At 38.7% G+C, this 25,199-nt stretch overlaps 2 protein-coding genes across 7 annotated transcripts in view; both read right to left on the bottom strand.

The window, feature by feature from the left end:
- Positions 1 to 25,199, bottom strand: part of LOC129732733 (paxillin) — a 136,238-nt gene that overhangs the window by 107,189 nt on the left and 3,850 nt on the right. The window lies entirely within an intron of this gene.
- Positions 584 to 12,645, bottom strand: LOC129732731 (ubiquitin carboxyl-terminal hydrolase 7). 6 transcript variants are annotated; one of them, XM_055693864.1, is made up of 5 exons: positions 12,086 to 12,645; positions 9,105 to 9,292; positions 8,710 to 9,002; positions 6,798 to 8,620; positions 584 to 2,603 (listed from the first exon to the last, which is right to left on the bottom strand). In XM_055693864.1, exons 4-5 carry the CDS (start codon positions 8,415 to 8,417, stop codon positions 867 to 869), a joined length of 3,357 nt encoding a protein of 1,118 aa, XP_055549839.1. In that variant the 5' UTR covers positions 8,418 to 8,620; positions 8,710 to 9,002; positions 9,105 to 9,292; positions 12,086 to 12,645; the 3' UTR covers positions 584 to 866. The 6 variants fall into 6 exon arrangements, with proteins under 6 accessions (XP_055549839.1, XP_055549838.1, XP_055549840.1 ...); XM_055693863.1 differs by having other exon boundaries at positions 9,139 to 9,292; XM_055693865.1 differs by lacking the exon at positions 9,105 to 9,292 and having other exon boundaries at positions 8,710 to 9,005.

The raw sequence follows: 25,199 nt of genomic DNA, 5'->3' as shown, positions 1-25,199 counted from the left end.
AGGTATTATTTCATCAGGCTTTCTTCCACAGTCAGTGCTTTTGCATCCCTCAGCATATATATTTTATCTTGGATTTACTAGCCGAGCTTGTAATAGTTATTATTTACTCTTGCAGTTAGCGGCATTTATAGCTATAGTCTTATTTGTTTAACCTTCATTGTTTTAATATTTAAATATAAATAATCGGTTTGCCTTATCTTTTCATTTTGCGTTCAACCACTTTGTTTCTTTTTTTTTACCGATGAAGACAGTTAAAACGCTTCACATTCCGAACTAAACGGAGCAGCAGAGTAAAACAAAACAGGTTGCAGGACGAAAGAAGGAAACAAGCGTCATCATCATCAACGTCAAACGTCTAAAGCTAGTGTAAAAAGAAAACAAATTATCTTCGCTTTGACATATTAGGGTAGGTCAAAACACCTGCACGATCAACGGTTCCCGTTGATCATCTTCTTTAATTGATCACTGTCGATTAAATTCCATGATTTTCAAGCCTTTTACATTTTAAACTTGTCGATATAAAAATTAACTTCGTAAAAAAAATTAATAACAGCTTTCACTCTCTAACCTTGTTGATTTCAGATTTAATTTTACTTGTTTTTTTTTTTTGGAACGTAACCTGGCATGAATCTGTATTTATGCTGTTTTTTCGTTTTTGTTTCATGTCACAATTTAATAATTGATTAAAACTACTAGCAATAAAAATTGTTCCTGCTGTTCATCAAAATGGTTCGCGGCTGCTGCGGACGAGAAAGGAACGAAAGCGAGAACTGCTCTCCAAATAAACAGGTTGCGTAACGCAAGGATTTAATAACGAACTGGGGAGAGAATGCGTGTAACTGAGGATCAAGAGGAAACAGGAAATCCTAATTGTATATTTTGATCGCTTTCTCCATGTAGTTAAACCTGCTTCGCTTGGTATTTTTGTTGATGTGTTCCAAACCGAGATAAGTCCGTGAGCTGGGCTCGCTGGGATCCGTCTTGAACATGTCCAGATTGATCTCAATCGTCTCATCGTCGATGTAGTCGATGTGTTCGGTAATAATGGCTAGCTTATATTTCTCCCATTCTTTGTCGGAAACGTTCAGTTTCTTCTTCATGCGTTCCTTGAGAGAGGCGAAAGTTTCATGATGGACCGTCCGAATGAAGAAAGGAATCCCGAAAACGCTTCCAATGTCTTTGTTGAAATGCAGCACTGGAACAAGCATCTCATTCTCCGATAGGTTGATTTCATCCTCGGCCACCTCTTCTATTCGGTACATCTTCTGGTTATTAATCGCTGTCCGCTGCACAAACGTGTTCTCTGTGTAATCGTGCAACTGATCCAGTGGAGTATCCTTAGGGGGTCCCGGAGCCAATCGGTTCTTCGAGAGTTCCGATATTCTAAGGATCTTGGTGCTGTTTTCGCTGAATTCAATAAGTTTCGCTGCCTCCGCCAGTAGATTATGCACTGTGCCATCTTTGTTGGGGTACAGTATTAACTCTTTCTCTTCCTTAAGATTCGGCATCAGATATAGACAGCGGAACTGCTTCTTATTCTCCAGCTCGTTGATACAGATCGACAACTTCTGGTAGAACAATTTTTTCGGCGACTTCGATTTATTGTAACACAAAATATCTTTCAACGTACCGTTATAGTTATGCTGGAGAGGCTGTCCGGGAACATCGCTAAAATTCTTACATTTGAAAAACTGTATCTCGTATGGGTTACATTGAATCTTCCGTCCACAAGCCTTCGCAATTTGATCATAATTCGACTCTGATGACAAGTCTAGAGTGAAGCCAGTATCGTTTGGGTTTAGCGTGTCCACGAAGACTACTTCGACCCGGCAGTACAGGTCCTTTAGATACTCTTCACAGGTCGGGAACTCTAGATTTTCCACTCCTGGATTTCGCTTTTCTATGATAATTATCGAACCATTCATGGGTGGGTTCAGGGCCGCATCGATCGCCAGGTGGTCAAACATTTTGACAGCTTTGTTAATATCGGTCACTTCATACAGCGTGATTTCTGTGTCCGGTTCGAAATGTGCCCTTCTAATGCACTCCTGTTGGAAACTGCTTTCCGACAGAGCCCGACTTGTTTTGAAAAATCCATGACCACAGTAGTTGAGTCGCTTCTCGATAGGATCGTAACATTTAAAGAATATGAGAAGGTCGGTCGGTTCCATCGGCTGCAGCTGGTTCGTGTCCGGTGACGCCAGCTCTAGAAACACTGTCCACGAGTTCTTTGGATCCTGATAACCGTATTTGCCGCAGGTTTCGTTAGCGGTCGGATCGATCAGATGAAACTTATGTATCCTGACCCCATTTTTCGTCACCGTCCACATCCGCATCTTGTCCGGGTCGACTTTGAACGTTTTCGATGCCAAACACGCCAGCTCCGCTATGGTAGTCGTCTTGCGAACCTTAAAAGTTCGGAACGTGGTCGTAGCCGGATCGAAGAGATCCGACCGCTGGTACACTTCCATATGGTCCTCCAACAGTACATTAATGGTCATGTAGTTGGTCGCGTCGGTACGCTCCGTACGGCGACACAGCTGGATGCGCCGCTGCTCATCCAAACGCTCCTGCAGCTCGCTGGAAATGTCGGTGCTTTTGACCTGCGTGGAAGGAAGGTTTTATAGTGAATGGAAAGTTACGGTGCGTTTTCACACGGCTGCGTCAAGCGAAAGTCGACGAAAAGGATAATCGTTCTGGTTGTAGGTTAGTCTTCAACCATTCCTGTGAATTTTGGTGTCCCTAGCCACTAACTTTTTTCCGAGACTTAATTGAGTTTTCTCGTAAACATAACGTTGAAACGACGAACCCGGCCTCGTAAGTTGACGCGTTTTGGCCTGGGGCACTCAAATTCATAGGAACGGTTGAATAGGTTGGATCTTTAATTTTTTCCGGTTTGAGCCTTCGGAGTGCATCTTTTCTATTTGTCGACCAGTGTTATTAAAAAGCCTTTTTTTCCTTCACAGAACATTTGGCGTGTCCTTGATAATAAATTACGTTTAACAAACGCTGTGTTTGTTGATTGTCAAAGACCAGAAGTGCAATTCTAAAGCAGGTATTAGACGAAGCAAATATTTTTTAATACAGATTTGATTTTGTGCAAACAAAAATCGTACCAAAAATAGCAAATATTTACTTCGTCTAATACCTGCTTAAGGTGAGATTTCGTTCGCAGTGTGTTAATAGCAGTCTTGGAATTCGGAACAATTTACTTCCAAAAGGCAAGGATATTGGAACCACGACATTTGTCTCTTATAAAGTAGGCCTTTCTCCTGCCTTGTAACATCAAGCTTTAATGCTTTCATCATGGCCAGGTTTCCTTTTTCGTGAATTCATTGGAAAACCCCAACTACAGACCGAAAGCAGCCAGCGATATATACTTGCAAAGCCCTGCAGTTCACTCTTAAGCAAACCACATTGTGACTCGAACGATGGAAACTTTTGCTTGTCTAACACGCTGGAACTCTTCAAATGCTATCATCAACTCATTGGACCCAGGACACCCATTAACAGGCACTATGGAAGTCCCTGATTATTTCGACACAGTCGCGCTGCCTGCTGATTTTTGTCTTCGTCATTATCCTGGTTCTGTGTTCGGAGGCGGGATCTTCCAGCCTGCGCTTACCTTCTGGAGATTATAACCAATCTAGTTTGCGTTGGATCATTTCAGACAACGGTCAACCTTCAGTGGACACACTGCGCTCACATATGCCCCCTTGCTGCTATTCTCTTCCCGACGATTTTTGTCTGCATAGTTGGACAGAAGTTAATTATTTGTTGACCGATAAAGAACGTATGCTGGATCTGACACCTGTGAATGACAAAGCATTGCCTATAAGTACTGTATCTGTTGCACATGAGCCGCTGATTGAACTTGAAATGATTCAGCTCGCTATCGTTCTATCGTTGAGCGTTCCTCAGCGTCTACAACGAGCCATCGGAATATAGATCTCTGAATTTCCAACTTGCTGGCTTTTTGAGATGAACTGAATCTTGTATTGGAACCGTCCTCCAGTATCGATGATGCAGTTGTCGTTGTACACTTGAAAATGTGTTCACCGAAACAGTGCAATACTATGAACCGCCACGCAAGCCAGCATGGTCAAATGCACCACTACAAACTCTTAAGCGCTTACGATCACCTGCGCTACGAAAGTATTGCTTTTACCGCTCACCGTATTACAGAAATCAGTACGCAATTGCCAGCAACCAGTATCGAAACGACAACCGCTATTTGTACAACAGGTATGTTAAGCGCATTGAAAATAGCCTTTGCATGCACCCCGAAACAATTCTGGTCGTTTGTAAACACTAAACGTGAGGAACGGGGATTGCCGTCTTCATTGTTCTTGGGAAACTATATAACTGACACTGAACGTGAAAATGCGACCTTTTTGCCGTGCAGTTCCAGCAAGTTTTCAACGACTTCGTGGCGTCCTCGGAAAATTCGTGAAGCCAGCAATGAACCCCGTGATGTTCTTTCGTTCCGATTACCGCATATCAGTACAAATGTTGTAGCTGCTGCTTTGCATAAGCTTAGAACTTCATACGCTGTTGAGCCAGACGGTTCTGAAGCAATGTGGAAAAGTCCTTTGCACGCCAATCGCTCTTAAATTTGTCTGTGCAGCAGTGTAAATTCCCCGACTGATGGAAGTTTTCTTGTTTTACCGATTTACAAAAAGGAGATAAACGCAACATTTCTAATTAGCGTGGGATCACATCCTGGTGTGCTTGCCCAAAGTTGTTCGAAATTATTGTGAATGAAGCCTTGTTTGCCAGCTCTGAGCGCTATATTGAAACTGAGCAGCATGGGTTTTTCCCTAACCGATCTGTTGCCATTAATCTCATGCAGTACGTTTCTCGCTGTTTGCAAAGTATGAATTCTAGTTTCTAAACCTGAACCTGAAAGCACCGTTTGATCGGGTAGACCACGAAATACTGCTTAGTAAATTAGAACGACTCGGTGTCTCATCGGAATCCATATGCTGGTTTAGGTCTTACCTAACTAATTAAAGCGTGTGTGTGTAAATAGTTTCAGCCATTTCGAATCGTTTTTCTAACATGTCGAGAATTCCTCAAGGTAGCAACTTTGCCCCGCTACTCTTTTCCATTTTTTATAAACGACGCTTCACTATTGCTACCACCCGAATGTCGATTATTTCATGAGGATGATACAATAATATTTAAAAATTATAAATTGCCTGTGCGATTGTTTGGATCATCTGAATACATTTGCTAATTGGTGTGCAACAAACTTTTTAACGTCCAGCGTGGCAAAATGCAGTATAATTTCTTTTAATAGAAAGCGTGTGCCTATCGAATTTGACAATTCACATCATCATGGCACCTCGGAATGGACTGTAGCTTGGCAGACAGTTGGCCATTGTCTCATTGAAATTGATAGGTCCATTCATGGGCCAGGTACGCCTGCTCTCACTCAATTATTACATATTCTTTCAATTACTCTTTTCGGTAACTACTCCAATTGATAAAACTTTTTGCAGGTTCCAAGACCCTCATGAAGAAAGCAAACGTTAAAGTTCTCAAAATAATAGAACCTCTTCCAGATTTGAGACTCAAAGTCCGAATGCAAAATGAAATAGAAATAGACCTCCAGCCTTCAGTTTAATAAATATTTTCGTTATTATTTTCTCTCGTCACTGTTTTGCAAGTTTTTTCCGCTCTGCAGGTCTAAGCTTTCAAACCAATTGTTGCATTGCCTTACGAAATCGGTGATGGGTTGTGATGTGGTGTCAGCGTTCAGTAGTGTCGCGCTATAGCGGCAACTCATCGTCCTTTATTTTTGATTGCACGTATACTTGCCATCCACTTCTTTTTTTCAGATTTCAGCAATTGTTTAGTGCAGCATTTCAATCATTGCTCAAAAATTAAATTCATAAATTACACATGATTCATAACTTCATCGGTTGGTATAGAATCCCATCTAGCTTCTTCACTACATCGCTCAAAAGATTAGCATTCGGTCATTATGAACTTACAATGTCTTTCGACGAGGATGCTTTCATTATACCATACCAAACTAGCGGCACATTTTCCACGGGATTTATATTTTGGATTTTTACTCAAATGTTGAAGGCTTTTAATAAAATTAAAACGCATTATACCATACGTTTGAGGTAGGACTTCGTGGGTATAAATATTTAATTTGCTTCAAGATAGAAAGAAAAACTCGTTTCATTGCTTGTTGATCCAAAATTATGGATCTAGTAATAGCTTAAGCATCTGGTAGAAGCGTGCATAATGCAACATAATTTTTATAACTGTACTTCAGTTACTTTGATTACAAAAACTCAATGATATAGTAAACTTTGTTATTATTTCTATGATTTAGTCTGTTAGTTGTAAAATATATTTAGTTTGTACACTGTACAATTGAGCAATCTAAATTGTTTGATTATTGAAGTAACAAAATGATTGCCAATAAACAACAACAACATTTGAGGGGTTTTACACAAAGCAAAGCCTTGGTGCTACATTCCGTATCGGAATTCGACCTTCTGTTTCACTATATACAGACTTCGCAGCCGACTGTTAAGTGTACAGGACAATTGCGGGGCTAGCGCTACGATCCTACTGACACTAACAGTCTCTCCCAAGCCGGGACTCGAACATACAACGACTGGCTTGTTAGCCCAGCATCGTACCTCGAGACCAGCTGAGGGGTTTTACACATTCCTCTGAAAAACTGTTTAAGACACCTGAGTAAAAAACAAGAACGTTCATGATTATCCTTTTCGCCGCTTATGCTATTGCTATCTCTAGTACCATATACTTACATCCTCCAGCACCTCGTGAACCACCGATTCCCGAACGTACACCAACATGTACGCGTTGCTGCTATGCCGTATGTTCAGGTCATTGTCGTGCCCACCGTAGTTCTGCTCGATGGCCTCGTTCCGGGTGCATCGCGAGACCACGTCGTCGTCGAACTTACACCACTTGCCGTCGTTTTTCGGATTTATGTACACCACATAGTGTCCCCCGTGATTATCGCCCGAGTGCACCAGCACGGCGTGTAAGATGTACGTTGCCGGAGTGTCCTCCGGTTTCTCCAGGAACGAATCCAGATTGATTTTCTCATCGAACTCGAAACGATCGTTAAACTTCACCGAACTGTCCGTTATCGGATCGTACTGGAAACGCATCAGATGCAAATGCAACACCGGAGGAAACTTGCTGAACAGGATTCCTTTCTCCGCCTTCTGCAAACCGTGCTCCCCGGCATCATATTTGTTATCGTCGTCTAAAATTTCCGTAGCGATGTAATCTTTGAAAGACTCGTTTATGTTTTTCTTTCCCTTGATGTTTAGTTGAATATCATAAAATGTTTCTGTGCGACGGCTGGTATAATCTACGTTCTGACACTTGATGTACGATATCATTTTACCCTCGAACAATTTGGGTATGGTTCCCTCTAGACTGGTTCCCTTCATCTTGTTCTCTAACTTATCGAGCAGCACACGGAGAAATTCTTGAACATCGTGCTGCATAAACGAATCGAGTGCATCCCACCCGAAACTCTTGGTCAACTTCTTAGTACCAACCGGCTTGCTCTGAGTTTGCAGGTCATGGAACACTCGCTGCAAAGCGAGCGCAACCGATTTGCAATCATCGTCTGCTTCGGTTGGCATCTTGTAGACTGCCTTGCGTAATTGGTTGGTAAAATATAGCGTCTGGAGCAGAGAGTTCATATAGCAAGTAGCTCCCTGATTTTTCAACCCCACATAACCGGTGTGCTTCTTCGAGTCCCAGAAAATACCTCGAGGAGGTTCTGCCGTTACATGCACTTCCAGTGTAATGGCGTCATTTTGAATATAACCCGATTCCGGGTTTAGAATGTCGTTCCAGTTCATGAAGAACGAGAAACCCCAATCGTTCTCGATACGACTGAAAGTGTGACGAATTTTGCGCACGAACGGATCCTTATCGGGTATGACAGACAGCAGTCGCAACTCTGCCGATGCGGAGCAGCTCCAGTTTGCACTTTCACTCTCACCGTTGCACTGCAAGAAAAATCCAAGTCCTTTGCTCGGTGGTGCAGTGCTGTCGTTAATTCGCCTCATGGCCATGATTTTCCAAGGCAGGTTTCTTACATAGTAGGCAGGTGAGAGGGTCGAATCGGTCAACTTGCTCAAGTTTTCTACCTTAAAACTAAAGGTCGCCTCTGAGCGCACCTCATCATCCAGATTATCCTGATCGTCCATGTTCATCTGTTCTGGACCGCCGGCTGCGATGTTGCCTCCACCGTTTGCCGGATTGTTCACCACTGCCGGGACAAGATTCTGTACGTTCGGGGGATCTAACTCTGTATCGTCCTGCGTGTCCATTGCTTCGACGGTTTTGTCGTAATCCATAGCGGCGCTGGAATTATATTTACAACGTTTTGGTTCCGTCATCGTACGACATTTTTTGTTGTTATTATTGTTTGTGTATTCGTGCGTGTTATTTTGTGATGTATTCGCAACACATTTTCAGGTTATTTTCGTTTTCGGATAAGCGCGGCCACACGAGGAAAAGGACCAGACGCACACCAACACGGGAATGGTGGTGTAAGACGAATTAACCAGAGGGAAAAGGAAAAATAAGAAAAAAGAGGAAACTTTCATAAAAAAACAAAGGAAACTTCGATATTCAAAGGGGATTGCACTTTGCAGCGGCAGATGGGTTGGTCAATTAAGAAATACGTACTTTAAGCCCCCGTCCGCAGTCGGAAGAAATCCCAGCTCGTCGACAAGTGTGTTCCGGTTTTGAACGAATAAACTGTCCAACACCTCGCTGTCCGAGAGCTTTTTTCCACTCGGAATGCAAAACCTTTGACGTTCCAAACGAGCTCCTTTTGCCGTGTGTCGTCGAACTGTCAAATAACGCGAGAAGGCAAAATAGCAAAATGGAAGCTTGCTCTGATGACGGTCTTCCACTTTTCCCTGCGATGAGGCGTAATATTCCAAGGCAAAATGCGCTACCTTTTCGTGATCCGTTTGCTGCTTTCGGTGTTCCAGTAGCGCACGACAACGGCGGATGTTCCGAAAAAATGATACAGTAAGAAATAGACACAAATTTCAGTGCAAATGCCACTAATTAACCTAGTATTTTATCTGTCGCGGTAGAAAAACTCACTTCTTTACAGAATCGCACATCATATAACTCTGCTGCGGCTCTGGGGACAGGCGGATTCGATTTCTCTTGCTGTGCAACTCACTGCGCTCTCTTCGATGTGCGAGAAATCAGAACGGTGTTCTCTCACAGCTCATTCCTCACTTCCTCTGAAAAGCTTATACGACAAAACACGAAATCAAATTGCCTTGCGGTATGTGTATGTAAATCACATGAGGTAAACTACGAGCGAATTGAAGGAGAATAAAAAAACAAAAGCGAATTGCTGTAGCGTTGCCAGTTTTACTTTTTTGTCTGCAAAGCACTCCATTTCGTGCAGTGAAAAACTTCCGCATGGTGCATTTAAAACGAGGGGATGACATCATGACTAAAGTGTGCTAAATGAAACCCCGATATGTAGCCTCTTGATTGAAAATGACATTTTATATTAATACATCCTTCGCGTCGCGAAGTGATTTTTTTACCGTGGTTACATGTTCAGCTCTTCACATTAACCAGGGGCGACTCGTGGCTTTTTAACCGACATGTTCAACTACAGATTCTGAAATTCATCGTTTGCAAAAATAATCACAATCATGTCCGCGAAAAAACGGAAGCTATTCTCTTTATTACAATTAAAAAAAATTAAAAAAAAAAAAGCTTCCAATCAGCCATTACACTACATTATTTATTTTTCGCCTGACGTATCCGTGTGCAATGCACAGGTTGCACCTATGGACGAGTCGCCCCTGACATTAACCCACGGTAATGCGAATCGGTTCGCATCACTTTTCGCGCTAACTATTCCATCGACCTTAGTATAACATTACTATTTTATCACCAGATTATTGAATGTAGTCAAACCTGTTTTTGTGCGAAAATTAATTTGTGCAATATTTTTATTTGTGTAGTGGGTGAGTTAGAAACGAATATATCCAACGAGCTCTTTGCTTTGGCACTTTAACTTTTTTGACCTTTGATATAAATTTCTACGCCTCACTTTAGTATTTCGTCAGCCTATAACTATTTGAACAAGTCTTACGTTAGTCTACGAAAGATAGTATTTTGAAAGTTCGGTGGCTTTAAAAAAGGTATGCATATAAATCAATTGTTCTAGAAGGTTCTCATATGTATTGTCTGGATAGGAATAACTTTTGGGTTATTCCTATCCAATACATAAAAACGATTTTTCGATAGTTATAAAAAATTGTTTTCTGGTTACTCTTGAATTTTCAACAGGTTTCACTGTATGGTAAAAATTTTCCCTGCCTTGTAATTTAATGCAACAGTACTAGAACTCAAAATTACGCTAACGTTTATTTCAATAATTATTTTAGACGTTTACTTAGATGTTATCTTTGATTTCTCGGTGTTACGCTACTTAATCTCACTCGATTTTGAGATACTTCAATTTGTTTGTTATTCATTCATTATAATTAAAAAAACATTTGAAATTGGACATAGTTTAAATTTTTTGCGGTTTTAGATTTTCATTTTACATCCCTTTGTAGCCGAGTAATAGCCGAACTTTTCGAAAGACGTAGTTCTACGTCCAACACGTTATTTTAAGGTTAATTTTATACCCAAAAAACGATTCTTCAAAAATGTATCTGACGTACTATCTTCGATCATCAACGATCGAACGATCATTTTGAGTAATTTCTCATAAGTATATCTGAGGACAACCTCTCAGTTTTTTAAGAAGCCAGTCAAGCATGTTAAAATTCCTACTCGGAAAACTAATAATGTTAGTAGAAATGTAACGCTAACTCCACAATTGTCCTGTTTACCAATAATTTTAGTGGTTGGGAACAAGAAAGTTGGAATGTAATTTTTTGAGCTAAAATTGATTCTGCTTCGCGGAAAATAGGTTATATTTTTGATATACACTAAACTATTTCTGATAAACATCGAAAAAATATTAACAAATTGAAACAAGACCAAGGGTGTGACCTACAAAAATTTCAAGCAACATCAGATAAATGTTACGTTTCTCATATATTAAAATAATTTTGTTATTAGCTGTTTTCACACAAACACGTGAAACTATTCTAATAAATTCACTAATTGAAATGAATAAAAGCCAAATCTGCTAGTCCAATATAACAGGCACTAGAGTGTATTGCACTGAAATCGGGAAATTACGTTTACAACTAAATGATGCTGATTTGAATATTTCAGTGCTTCGATTTTTTTTTTTAGGGAATTAAAATTACGTTGTCCATTGATGTGAACTTTTGTAATCGAGAAATTAATTTAAAGTATAAAATTTTAACAATTTTAACATCTCAAACTACAGGGTGGCGAATAAGTTTTCACAATTAAATTCCCTGATTTTCCTCGCTATTCCCTGAAATATAACATTAATTTTCCTGACTTTTTTCAGCACTCAGCATAAAAAAGTGCAACGTAGATAAACGCAATTCTGAAATCCCAGTGAAAAAAGTGTTCGATGGGATATGAAACCGAACATTAAAGGTACCGCATTAGCCTTATACGCTAAAAAAACAATCCGTTTTGGCGCTTAAGAGTCATTTAAAAAAATCGCGTCTCGGTTAAAAAATTTTCCCTGATTATTTTTAAGTTTTCCCTGATATTCCTTGATTTCCCTGATTTTACAGGTTTTCGACACTCCGCTGCGTATGTACAAACATTTACGAACAGCGACCATATTCGACTTAATTTGGTTTAAATCTTACCTTTTAAAAGGCAAAACAATGATGTGTGGCAACGCTGCAGCAATGAATTTGTCGAGCGCAGTGAGTCAACGAGAAAGAGAAACCGAACGGTCGAAAAGTGAGCAAACGAGTATGAAGCGACCACAGCGCAGTCACGCACGAAAGCGGTGTGTGTAGGCGAGCACGACACACAATCCGATGGCAGATATTTTCGCCCGTATTTCACCTCCCGCTTTCGCTACCTACCGCGCCAGAATCAAATAAATGGTTCGATAAAAAAGATTCCACCTCACCTTCTGTGGTTCAACCAGAAAAAATGAAAAAGTTACTGCCACTCCGTACTGCGTCTCGCGTTTTTCTCGTACGTTCGGATCATTAATATCCTGAATTGCGTCCTATCCGAGTTATGCAATATTCATTCCACGACTTAATAAATCCAGACAGGCTGAAGAAATTTGGCCGATTACTGGTTTCTGTAAACTTTGGCAAAAACCTTCCGGAACCACTGTTTCACTACCATTCAACTCTGTGTAACGCTACTTGTCCTTTTCCGAATGCTTCGGAACGCTTCTATTCTCGGGAAATTATCCGACGTTAAAATTTTGGTCTTTTCTTTGTGGATGAGACGGTACTTTTCCTTACGCTGCTGGCGTGAAAAATGATTCGATCACGAATTGAACCACACAAAGGCGAAAATATTGTCCTGCATATATACACTCACGGCTCACTACAGCCGGATTTGCTGTACACTTTCTGCTGGTGACGGACGGCGATGATTTTGTATTTTCACCCAAGGCACACACACACAGTTGACTGAAACTGAACAATCCGAACAATCAATCGCATGCACACCGCTACCAAGCTGACGTTCCGATTGCGAGAATAGTTGCGGCGAAAATCGAACCGGAATCCTATCATTTCTGACATTAGGAAATCCGAACGCGAAACTTGACAGACGAGAGTGAGAAATGGGTGTGAATCAGTGAGAACTTCTGTATAACCTACCAGCCGCAGAGGATTTCGCCTTGCGTGGAGATTTTCATTCATAAACAAAAATATGTACGCGCAACGCGATGTGAAGCGTTTCACTTTGTTGTTGTCTTGTTATCCAATGCACAGCCCTATTTATAGCTCTTGAAATTTCTTTTTTTTCTGAAAAAATTATTCGAATTAATTGTTAATTAATTGTTTCGAATATTAAAAATAGTATTTTCAACCAATAATCTGTAGAGTGATAAATAAACTGTAATGTAATATGTACTCATTAACTAACGTTAACAACACGTGTTATATAGTTCTTACGTTAGCACAAACCCCAAAATTTAAAGTTATTAACCGCTCTTGGATGAACCGGAGTTGTTGTTTTTTAGATATGACATTGCATGGGGAGCTGCGTAGCCGCAAGGTTACTAGGCTTTGTCAAGCGGATGGTCGTGGGTTCGAATCTTAGTAGATTCGATGTCAAAAAGGACTTTTAAGCATGGGTTTATTCTCAGGCTCCCCATCAGTTACATTTGCGTGACTTCCTCTTAACAAAAAACAAGTCCCTCTTATCAATAAAACTGGTCACAAGGACGCACGACGAAACTTCTCCAGAGAATTATAATTGGCGATGTTTGGCAGGAGGAAGAACACTCGGTATAGAAGAACAGTAGGCGTGTAAAAGGAAGGGTAGTACATTACATACAAGCACTGATCAAAAATAATAATAAGCATGCCACTTCTCAATAGCGGTATTGCTAATAATAGAATTGCGGGATACAGCAGACACCCGGGCATATCTCACAATAGATCAACGATTCTGGTCCAGTGAGGGAGTCCATACAGGGTAGAAAGCCTATAGAAAAGAGAGACGCCATGACACTCACTTCCATTAAGCTCACACCAAAACGGCTGGAAGGCCTTTAAAGTTTCGAAAGTTTTGACGCAAAGTATTGCAATCAAGTTGCGATGAAAAAAGGGACTGCTAGTTTACGTAACAACTTGTATGCAAGTACAATTTTAAAAAAATGAATTGATAATAATCCTATAGGCTGACTAAGACAGGGGAAAAAATGACATTGCATGTTATACACTCAAAAATCAATTACTTCTTACAAAAAGTATCTTTTATTCATTAAATGGATTGAGACAGCCAATTTGATTAGGTTTTATGTATCTGCGACAAAATATACAAAGAAAATATTTCAAAATGGTTCCAAATTGTTTTGAAAGAATAACACTGATCGATAAAAGCGAAAAAAATCTGTTCTAAAGCTCAAATTATAGCTTTTTACCTATTCCTTCGAATTTTGGAGTCTCTAGTAAATTCAGATGGGTTTTAAAAGACCGTAGAGTAATTGCTCGACGGGTTCATTGCTTCTACAATTGCCTACGGGAAAACTCATCAAAGTGTCTGAATAAGTTATCTTTGCTACGGCGGGTACCAAAATTCACAGAAACGATTAAAAAGTTATAATTTTTCGTTTCGTTATAATTTGGACTTATAAAATAAAAGAATTCAATCTTATTAAGATTTTTACAGACCATTTCATAAGCATTTTATTATTGTTTAGGAATATTGTTCTGCTAAAAGATAGCTACATATCTATTATTGTAATAATTAATGTGGTGTTTCAATAAGTTGAAGAAATTTGCTTTCTATGTTTTGGTGTACCGACAAAGCAATAATAATAAAACGTACATTCAGGGCGCTTTGAATGATATGTTTACTTTTATCCAGTTTATTTTTCTTTTGCAAATTTTGGACAACAGTGTTCTATTATAGAATAGAATTGCAACCACAGACTTTTGTTCACAAACTAGTTGAGCATTCACATAAAGGTCATCACAGGTGTTTGCATACGAATTTTAGATAGTTTTTACGAGCCAGCGTGCAACATCAGGAATCAACGGCCAAGGTTACACGTTTTTGCTGCATTTAAATACGGAATTATGCCTTATTTAGTACTCGGTTCCTCCTTCGTACAGCATCGTGCATACATAGAAATGGCTCATCTGTTGGATCAAAGCCGCTCGATTCGAACGCGCGAAATGTAAATAAACAAATAAGAATACACAACACGACGGTATGTGAACACTTGAGCAGTGTGTCTAAGCGAGCTGTCACGATCTTCGCAGACGATGCACGAATTCACAATCATTTGCGGCATCGATTAGCGGGTGCCCGCGCACACCAACAAAACAAAATTACGCGGTTTTGAAGGTTTAAGTAGATGCCAGTGCGACGGCGGCGGCACACTTGATGTTCACACCAATTGTCGCTCTGACCGCACTCTTCCATGTTACCTGCCAGATGGTACGAACTTGATGCTGAGCATCGAACAGTCGCCCGACTGTATGACCTTTCACAAATTTATGATCAAGAAGTCGATGCCGAATTTTCATGCGAAGGAAATTTACATTTTGGGCACAAATCTGTCACGCCGTTCGGTTAATTTTAAACGTGAAAAAGAGTCACCTGTGTACAAAATTCAATTAAGCTAACTAAAACTTCATTTATCATCCTCCATTCAAATACAGCTTGGGAAGCAATCCTAACTTCGAAAGACAATCATGTAGCCTTCATTCAACAATTGTCTTGTATACAATATTGGTGTTACTTTCGGAATAATCTGAATTCTATTCGAAAGTTGGCAGACTGGTTTCGCCGGTTAGGCTCTTGCTCGCAGTATAAGTAAAATAGTTCACACTTGAGTGGAGTCTATTTTTATATTCCAGCTTAAATTAGGAATTTTGTGTTTCCTATCATTCGTTATGGGAAGTACAGTCCAATAGTTCAAGAATTTTGATAAAACATACAGAAAATTATGATACGCTTTGTTGTTGCAAAAGCAGGACACACGATCGGCATATGAATTATTATCAAATAATGAATAATTACAAACATCGAGCGATAATACCTCCCATACTGCCGTTCAAATCATAGTAGTCCCATGTTCTACACAAATCTTATGCACGCTGGGACAGCTATGCTTTGAACGGCAGCATAGTTATCACATGCTCAAGAGAATTCCTATAAAGACTTATCCTACATTTACAAACACTGATTAAATAACGAGTTCAAAAGAAAAGGAATCAGTGTTAGTTTTACGTTTTTCAATTTTACTTTTAACCGAATTTTTCGACTAACGACCCTACACCAGAGGAAGCTCACTGTAGAGATCGTCTGAGCATTTGCCTTAAACTCGGGTCGGGATATCATAATTAGCATATATTTTTAAGCATAAACTAGTGGAAACGAATTCTTTCACTCTCGAGCTCGCTTCCGCTATTTGGAAAAAAAACACTGGAAGGAAATTTTCGATAAGAAATTTAAAAAATGCTAACGTATTGTAGAAGTTTTTCTCTAGCTTTTGATACAAAGTTTAACGTCAGCGCACAGTGGTCCAGGAATGCAACCTAGCGGAACAAAATTAATAACTCCGGATCGTGTTGGTTTTTTGAGATAGTGTTTTCGGCAAAGTTCATGAGAATAATTATGGAATATTTTCGTATGAAATTATTTGTACTAAACGTGTAACTAGTGAACTAGTACTATTTTTTTTCTTCATTTTTTTGATTCAGAAGGATTGTTTCTTTCACAAAGTTGTTTATTAGCCAATAATAGTCACCACTATTAAAAAAGTCACAGTGTATGAGATTTTGATTGTTTTGGAAAACTACAAGGTATACAGCCCTAGGGTTGTAGAAATGGTGACGTGGGACTGAACACTGTAATTAGGGGACTTTTTGTTACAAAATATACAGAGTCTGCAGACAGAATCAATGTGTTTGCTCAGCGACTGTACGTATTTTTATTTTCAGCCTCCCCTAGAAATCAATTTTTGAAATATATTCAACAACACTCGAAAGAATATCGTTTATATTTGGCGATATTATGCCTGTAGTATTTTTTTGTGCAAACAACATGTATTTGACAAGGCACAAGCAAATCGTGCTTGTTGAAGAAGCAACAAGAATGTCTCGTAATACGTCAAAGTCAGAATTAACTCTATATCCTCAAAAACCAAATTCAATAAAACTAACGTTATCATAATGAATGGTTCTGTATTATCAAACTCTGATTAAATCATATCTATAATATGGATCTTACTTTCAAAATAATATGGAAGCCATTACAAAGGTTCATTAATTGGCAAACATAAGAAGATATGTTATGCAAAATTATTAACAAGTTTCAGCAATAAATCGTAGCATTCCACAGTTACACTTTTGATTTTTGTTTGACAATTTTTTTCATTTGCCTACAACTACATTCGCTGTATTACGAAGATAGCTGATATACGTTCATTATGGTAAAGCTTAGAATAATAATATATCATCTAACAGATGTAAAAAGAGGTTCTAAATGAATCTTAGTAAATAAATCAAAAATTCAGAAGCATTCGCAGGCTCTTACTCTTCTATAAATGTGTATATTTAGGAATTTACTATTTATGAGAAGGGTAAAACTGATCAATGTTACCCCGCTGATCAATGATACCCCGTTTTACGGTAATTATATTTATGAGATAAACTTTCAATCACCATCAGCAGCAGCATTGCAGTTTTTCCTCGATTGTACACGAATAGAAATGTACGAACAAAAGTGTACCACTGAAATACGAATAGCACTGCTGCAGTACGAATAGTACCGCTGACGAGAGACCTGCGGTTTTTTACTCCACTGGTACTGATGCTTTTACCGGTATATTTTCTTTCAAGACATCAGTTTTTATTAGGTTCTGAAAACAGGTTTAGAAATTGTTCAAGAATGGGGATTGTTTCAAACTTTTCGGAAAATTTTTACCTTCGAGACATCATATTAGTCTAAGTTCATGGGAGCAAACATTTATTGACCTATTGGGACGGGGGGACTCTGTCAATTTTTATTTCGATATTGATACAGAGAATATCACAGGGAACGGATGGTGTCCTTTCACGTCGTCTGTGCTAGGAATGCTCGCATGTGATTGGTTCATTATTCGCGTAAATTCGTCATTGAAACTTTTTATCAATTTTACCGCTTAACAATGAAATTAGAGTGATAACTATCATATTACAAAATTGTTACACATTTTATCTATCCAACAACATATTGGTTATTGTTATCGATCATGTGATTATGCTGTTATTACCGTTTGAAATCTGACGCAACATTTGCCAGTTTCATTTACAATTTTACAGAATGTATCCCAGTATAGTAAACAAAGACGTAGTCCCACGTCAAAAAAAAAAAATAAAAAAAAATCAAAATAAAATTTTTTTGTCCATTTTGTCCAAAATATTCAATATCCCTGGGCTTAGTGGTTGAGCTCCAATCTTGGGTTCTTATAACTTTACAGAACCCTTCAAGATAGAGTCACAAAGTTGATTCAACTCTGACAGCCCAAGGGCGCGTGCTTCCGGGTGGCGGATGGGAGCTAAGGGAGATCATGAGAGTCAGATACCTATGTTTTAGCTCTTCCAACTCTGATCTCGGCAGACTCCTATGTGGGGAGGATTCATGACAATATTAATTGTTGACAGTTTTGGCGAATTTTCTTCACACGTGGACAAGACCACACTGTGCAAGCTCTGTTCTCATCTAGAAAGTGATAAACACCTATTTCGTAATTCTGTGTAGTTGTAGTAGCCGTAGTAGTAGAAACAAGAGTTTGTGTTGTAAGGCGAGGTGCGCAAAGAGAAAAGCAGTAAACCCGGCAACCATCTGCTAATGTTTTATTTTTTTTTTAACAGATCTAGTAAATCGGATTTAACTTCGTGTGACTTCAAGTACGCACTGGAAGGTGTCATGACCTTCGTAGAAATAAATAAATTTTGAGGTTTGTTCCACTGAATACTCGCAAAGTTTGAGTTCAAATGCATCACTCGACTTTTTTTTTGAGCCACAACGTTTTTGAGCGGAAAGACTCTTCCAAAAAGTCGATTTTTTTTAATTGTTTGAAACAACACCAGATCTCGAAGTTTTATACATTTCTAAGACATTTGGTTTTAGAAGAAAAATTTCGATTTCGACAAATTTATGAACTACTATCTGTCAAAAAAGTAAAACTTTGACCGCTTTGAGGTTCCACATCCCGTGGTGCGACTAATCTGGAATTTTGCCTGGAGACTTTTTCCGAGAAGACAATTTTTTTAAGTCCTGCCGCTAAACAAAAATCGGAAGTCAAGTTTTTTTAAAATTTTTTGAATTTTCTATAGTTTTTAGACATAATAAAGAACAAGCTAACAATAGTGTAGGCTCTGTGAAAAATGAAAAATACTATGGTAGTTTTATTACCAATGACAAAAATTTTTGTCATCGTTTCGAAAGATTAGTTTCAATGTTTTTTCTCGTTAGTGACGAAATAACCAGCGGGGTGCTTGTATATGTATTCAAAACAAAATACAGACGCAGATGAAACTTATATTCCGTACATAATGCTTTATGCATCCAAATTTTTTTTTTGTTCCTACTACTATTTGAAAACAATGTTGACCGTAATGGTTTACAGAAAAACTAAATATAAATCAGGCAAACCTAAATTTCGTTGGTATTTTGTTGAATTTCTAGGCATCTTTCAAAAAGGTTCAATTAAGCCACTTTGCTTATACGCAGCAGATCTTCTGCCTATACAGACGTGTTTGGTACCACGCGTCCAAATTGTTCTGTTGACTTGCACTATGACGTAACTTGATCGTCGCGACAGCATATGGCAAAGAAGAATGAAAGAATTCTTTAAATACTTTATCGCTACACTAACGCACACCATCGTATTCAGTGCGCATATGTTTTCTGCTTTCGGGTTTGATTCTTCCTCATACCACATTTCTGGTTGGGCAAAATACATGTGTGTCAAATATGCACAAAGCATTTTCTTTTCTTCTAAAAACAACTTCACCTGATTAATTAACACTGATTAAAAACATAAGTTGATCCACGACATCCAACGGGAATTCATTGTAAGCACGGACGTAACCTGTCATAATCAATCAATGGGCGCAAAGTAATCAAACGAATAAACAAACATCAGATAGTGGATAAACAACCGAGAGCCGCGGGTCGGTTACTTTTCGGACAATATTTCCACCAGCCAGCGGTCGCATCAGTAAAAGCGTGTTTGATACATTCTATCAGTTTGTTGCTTCTACAGACCGGCAGAAGCAAACACAACTCAGCAGCATCACAGCATCAGCTTGGAAGTAAGCAGAGCCGGAAAGCACCATCCACTTAATCAATTTTAATTAACTAATTAGATCACGTCACTTTAGCTGACAATTATTCGGAGTTGGTCACCGGTACACTTTTGACTAACGATCTGCACCAAGAAACACAGGTACTGGGGACACACGTGTGAAAGTGCTTTCATCAATTAGCGCGCCTACCGTCTACCGATTGATGGAGAGCGGGGCGGACAAAAACACGCAGCGAAGAAAGATTTAACGTACTTCCTTGATGCGTCTCACTCGCGTATTTTTCGTTGCATTCAAACGGCGGCGGCACATAAACATGCAGCTAGATCGCGTTCCTACTAGCAACTAATCGGTGGACGCCGATGGACAGCAAGGTATGACGCGAACAGTGATGCTGTGATACGGCGTCCATCCAAAAACCCGCACACCGCACCCGTCGGTCACCATCATAATCGCTCTGATCGACGAGATCGGTTGGTGGTTGTGTGTACAGCCCGTGTTTTATTTAGCGATTACACAGTTTACTAATAGAAGTCAGCACGACTGCGACTGCGGGTGCACTATTATTGCGTAGCCATCATGCTTACTAGCGGTTCGATCTGTAGACAAACTCGGTGTGTTTACTACACAACAGCAGAATTGCCATGAATGAAGCGAGATGGGCGAGTGAGCGAACGCGGAATTGGCGTGTTGTTGTTAACAGGGAACTTTTTTGTTAGGGTGCCCTTGGAAGAAACCAAGGAGTGCAATTGAGCAGATCTTATTTTAAGTAAAACTTATATCTTTTCTGTGCAGGGCATTCTAATACAGCTATTAAAGTTGTATATTTTCTAAGCTAGATCATAAGCAGCTGGCGGACAAGTAGTATAAAACGTAAAATACAATCAATCGATTATCCCTAAAATTAACATACGTGTACTTAAGTAGTTTTTCGCTTGCTTCAATTTTTTTCCAAATCGTTTTTTTGTCTTGTTTGGCTTACATAATTAATTGTAATAATTGTATTTTAACCTCATTTTACTTAAATTTTTAATATCGCTAGCTGAACAGTCCTTCATTTCAAATTATTACAAGTTTTACTCTTTCGTTTGCTACAATTTTTCATTAAACAGACTAGCTGGAACAGCAAATATTCAAGCAAATATTTGCTACATTACAACAGCAAATAAATGTACAAACAAATACTGTACCAAATGTAGCAAATATTTGTTTCCTCTATTGCCTGCTTAAGGCCTGTTGAATTACATTTTCAAATTAAATTTATGAGAATTTGAAGTGAGTGCAAACTAATTTAAATAAGAACACATACTTTAGGTACACCAACAGCGCACGCTGATCCTCATTCGTTATGTTACACGAGTTTTTGAAAATCTTTGTTGCTACCTAAAAATCAGGTAACCGATAGTTACAATTCTAAATTACTTATCCAATCTACACATTCGTGGTATAAAATTAAGCTAATCACGTTTAGAGCAACCTGCTGGAAACCGGGGTTGCACCTTGGTCACTCTTTGCTTAGCACGAGTCCAGCTAAACAAATAGCAAACTTTTGGTAATAACGTATAATGCAATTTTATTGAAAAACATAATAAAATTAAATAAATTTTATAATAAAATCTGGTCTGGTCTGAAACATTTGCAAAATTACAGAGACATTGAAAGGAAATGTTTATCAGCTTTCCTTGGCTGAACAATTAAATTAGAGTAACATTGTAACTCAGATGTTCGTGAAGTTATGTGATTTTCTTGATCGTTTTCGAGTCGATACAGGTCGGACTCGACTATCCGGAGACTCGATTATCCGGGGCTCGATTATCCGGAGAAAATGGTTCGATTATCCTGAGTATTTTTTTTTCTGTATTTCTACTTTTCTTTTTTCGACTCTAAGCAAAGTCATGCTATTTTTAATTTTAATTTAAGGAGTAAATGTAGTAATGAAGATAGAAAATTAAACTAACTGAAAATATGATTGTAGAAAACACGAAAAATATAGTTCAGCAGGTGGGACTCGAACCCACAACTTCCAATCTCCGGTCAGATGTGTTCCCGTTACACCACCGCAGAACGTTAAAGACGTAGTTCTAGAATCGAGTTTTGTATCGCTTATCCAATTCTCGCACTTCGTACATTTACTCAGTAGAGACTATTATTTATAGCTGGCTATTGTTTCAACACCCTCAGTGGAAGTTGGAATGACTTCTCAGTGTGAGAGATAGAAACGTGCCAGTAAGTTGCCATCTCTACCAGCAGCAACATCGACTTGCGTCACAAACATTTTTACTTTTCTTTTTTCGACTCTAAGCAAAGTCATGCTATTTTTAATTTTAATTTAAGGAGTAAATGTAGTAATGAAGATAGAAAATTAAACTAACTGAAAATATGATTGTAGAAAACACGAAAAATATAGTTCAGCAGGCGGAGATTGGAAGTTGTGGGTTCGAGTCCCACCTGCTGAACTATATTTTTCGTGTTTTCTACAATCATATTTTCAGTTAGTTTAATTTTCTATCTTCATTACTACATTTACTCCTTAAATTAAAATCTTCTGTATTTCTATAACGCATTTTTGTCTTCCGGGTCATTGGGAGTTTCGGGGTTGTTCAAAATTGTAACAACAGTTCTGTTTAGGCAGATCGTTTTTAGCAGTTTTCTGGTTGTTCTTTCAACCAATTCTTACTCTACAGCCTCCAAGAGCAAGGCATTATGGTTTTTTGTTGCCGATAAGGACAACCACTCGAATTTATGGCCGGAACATATTCCTGTAATCAAGGATGGGAAAAAACATTCAAGTGATAATTAATCAGTAGTCCAAACTGATTCTCTATCGCTTTCGATAATTTCAAAAGGATATGTGGTGAAAAATTTTTACTCGCCATTACTTTGATTTGTTTGTTTCGTTTAGATAGGTAACAGCTCGCGCAAACCGAGAATTTGAATTAAACTGTGGGGCGATTTCAACCAAAAGAATTATCGAGAGACTTGTTTGATACTTTCTATACTTTATACTTTATGAGTCCAATTTGATATCATTGTAAGACAAATCTTTAGAGTATGGCATTATTTTAGGTCGTTGATTCAATGTTGAATGTATTGCAAAAATTGCAGCTTAAAACTATTGAACTAAAAAAAAATCGGTGAGAGAATTTTCGTCTCCAGGAAACGAAAATTTTTAGTATTGATTCTCCTGAAATTATCATTAACGATTCTTTTTCATTTCTGTAACTAAGCAGCCGTATCATTGATGATAAATGAAAATTAACATGCGATAAAAAATCGAAAGTGATTCTCCAAGTGAGTGATTTTTTCCATCCTTGTCTGTAATATAAGGGATCGCAGCAAGCCAAAAGCGCGAATAGACGTAAATTTTTGACGTGGTTTCAATTTCACTAGAAAAATTTACAAATGGTGTTCTTTGTGGTTTCTTAATTACCAGTAGTGCAATGGTGTTTTATTGTTACGTGCTTGAGGTGTTGTCATTAAAGTGATTCAGGAATAGAAAAAAATGCCATTCCAGATCGCTCCTGCATAATGTCTTTCAAACTTTAAACAAAATATTAGAAACAGGCGTTCGTGGTAGCATCAGAGCCCCACTAGCGTTTGGTAGTATTTTTGAATCGGAGTCGAGTTGTTTCGGAACAATAGCTGTAACTGAAAAATGGACAGTGATAACAGTGAAAAATTTGGAAATCAAAAGGATGGCCACCATCATTTCGTCGCTGACGCTGCGGGCGTTCAAGGTCAAAGCATTTTTGGTTCGATTTCAGTGGCAGTTTGGGTCAGACGAGGGCGAACGTCGACAAGAACGGAAACCTGGATGGTGAGTTCGTTCCATGTGATCGTTCACAAGCAAAGGTTGACTCATATTAGTGCACGCGAAGTGTCAATGGGGAGCCATGAATTTTGCCTCAGAAACAGGGGAGACAAATTTTGAGTATAAATTGAACTCAATATTAGTTCCTAATTCGTATTCCTTTCAGAGAGCGAGTAATGGCGCTATAACCATAAGCTAAAAATGCTAGGACTAGAGTTAGTGCTCAAGTTCCAACCGTATCTGTTGAAGCGAGTAAAGGCGCTATATCCTTGGTTTCGAAACCCGAACATAAGGAGGAAATACCTATGTTCCATCCCAGGAAATTGATCAACAAAGTAGTGTACTTTTTAGCTTTGTAACCCCCAACGAATTATATTACTTCTTACATACGGAGCGGTTGGTGCGAATTGTCCCCGCTCTTAGATAATATTGTATTATATTGCGCTACACAGTAGACCTGGCCGTTGACAAGAAAAATGTATGGAAATCATTTTTTTTGAATGGTGGATATAATTTTCCAGGATCCTCTCAAGTATTGGCTGTGTTAGTGTAGACCAGGGATGTTACGGATGTGTTTTTTCAAACATCTGCAGATGCGGATGCGGATATGTGATTACGAATGCAGAGGTTGATGCGGATGTAAATTTTCATGCGGATGCGGATGCGGATGTTCCGCCTTTGCGGATGCGGATATCCGTAACATCCCTTGTGTTATATTTTGCTTTTTTCACATAACCATGCCCCTCCCCAGTGCAAAAGTTATTTGGGCGAGCAGTAAATACACCAAGGAAAATTTTTCTGCAATATTTTATGAAGCGATATTTTTTTTCAATATCCGCATGGTATGATGCGGATGCGGATTCGGATATGTGATTACGGATGCAGATGTTGATGCAGATGTCAATTTTCATGCGGATGTTTCGCATTTGCGGATGCGGATGCGGATATCCGTTACATCCCTAGTATAGACTAGACTAGGAACATATTCCTGTAATATAATGGCCATGATCAATGCAGTATTTGAAACTAAGGCTGTGCGAAATTTCGAGGTTTCTGAAATTTAACAGAATTTTTCTCGAAACTCTTTTTGAAATAACTAAAAGTTACGAATTTTAGGTCCATTTTTTCGTTGATTCGTATTTAAAAAGGAAGTTTAAAGATGATTAGAGTCTACTTAAGTGAAAAAATTTTGAGGAAATTACGAAAAATATAGTAAACTCTAGTTTTTTTATTTTCTTTAATGCCTTATACTTAGAAGCAACTCCAGACCTAAATTAGAGCTTATAACAGCAGAAAAATTGGTTGAGAAATCGTAAGTTGATATTATTTGTTGAAATAATGTGTTATCAATTTCGATAAATTTCATTAAATTTCGAGAATCTCGAGATTTCGCACACCCTTATAGAACCACAAGCAGGTCCGTCCCGGTGGTGTTCCGG

The sequence above is a fragment of the Wyeomyia smithii genome, chromosome 3 (assembly GCF_029784165.1).
Source record: "Wyeomyia smithii strain HCP4-BCI-WySm-NY-G18 chromosome 3, ASM2978416v1, whole genome shotgun sequence".
Classification (NCBI taxonomy): Eukaryota; Metazoa; Arthropoda; class Insecta; order Diptera; family Culicidae; genus Wyeomyia; species Wyeomyia smithii.
Note: the sequence above shows the minus strand (reverse complement) of the source record. Positions and strands in the feature narration are given on the sequence as shown.

Excerpts from the sequence above, each read along its gene's own strand:
- LOC129732731 (XM_055693864.1), bottom strand. The coding sequence starts at position 8,417 with ATGACGGAACCAAAACGTTGTAAATATAATTCCAGCGCCGCTATGGAT. Across the intron at positions 2,604-6,797 it reads TTCACGAGGTGCTGGAGGAT|GTCAAAAGCACCGACATTTC; the intron begins GTAAGTATATGG and ends CCTTCCACGCAG.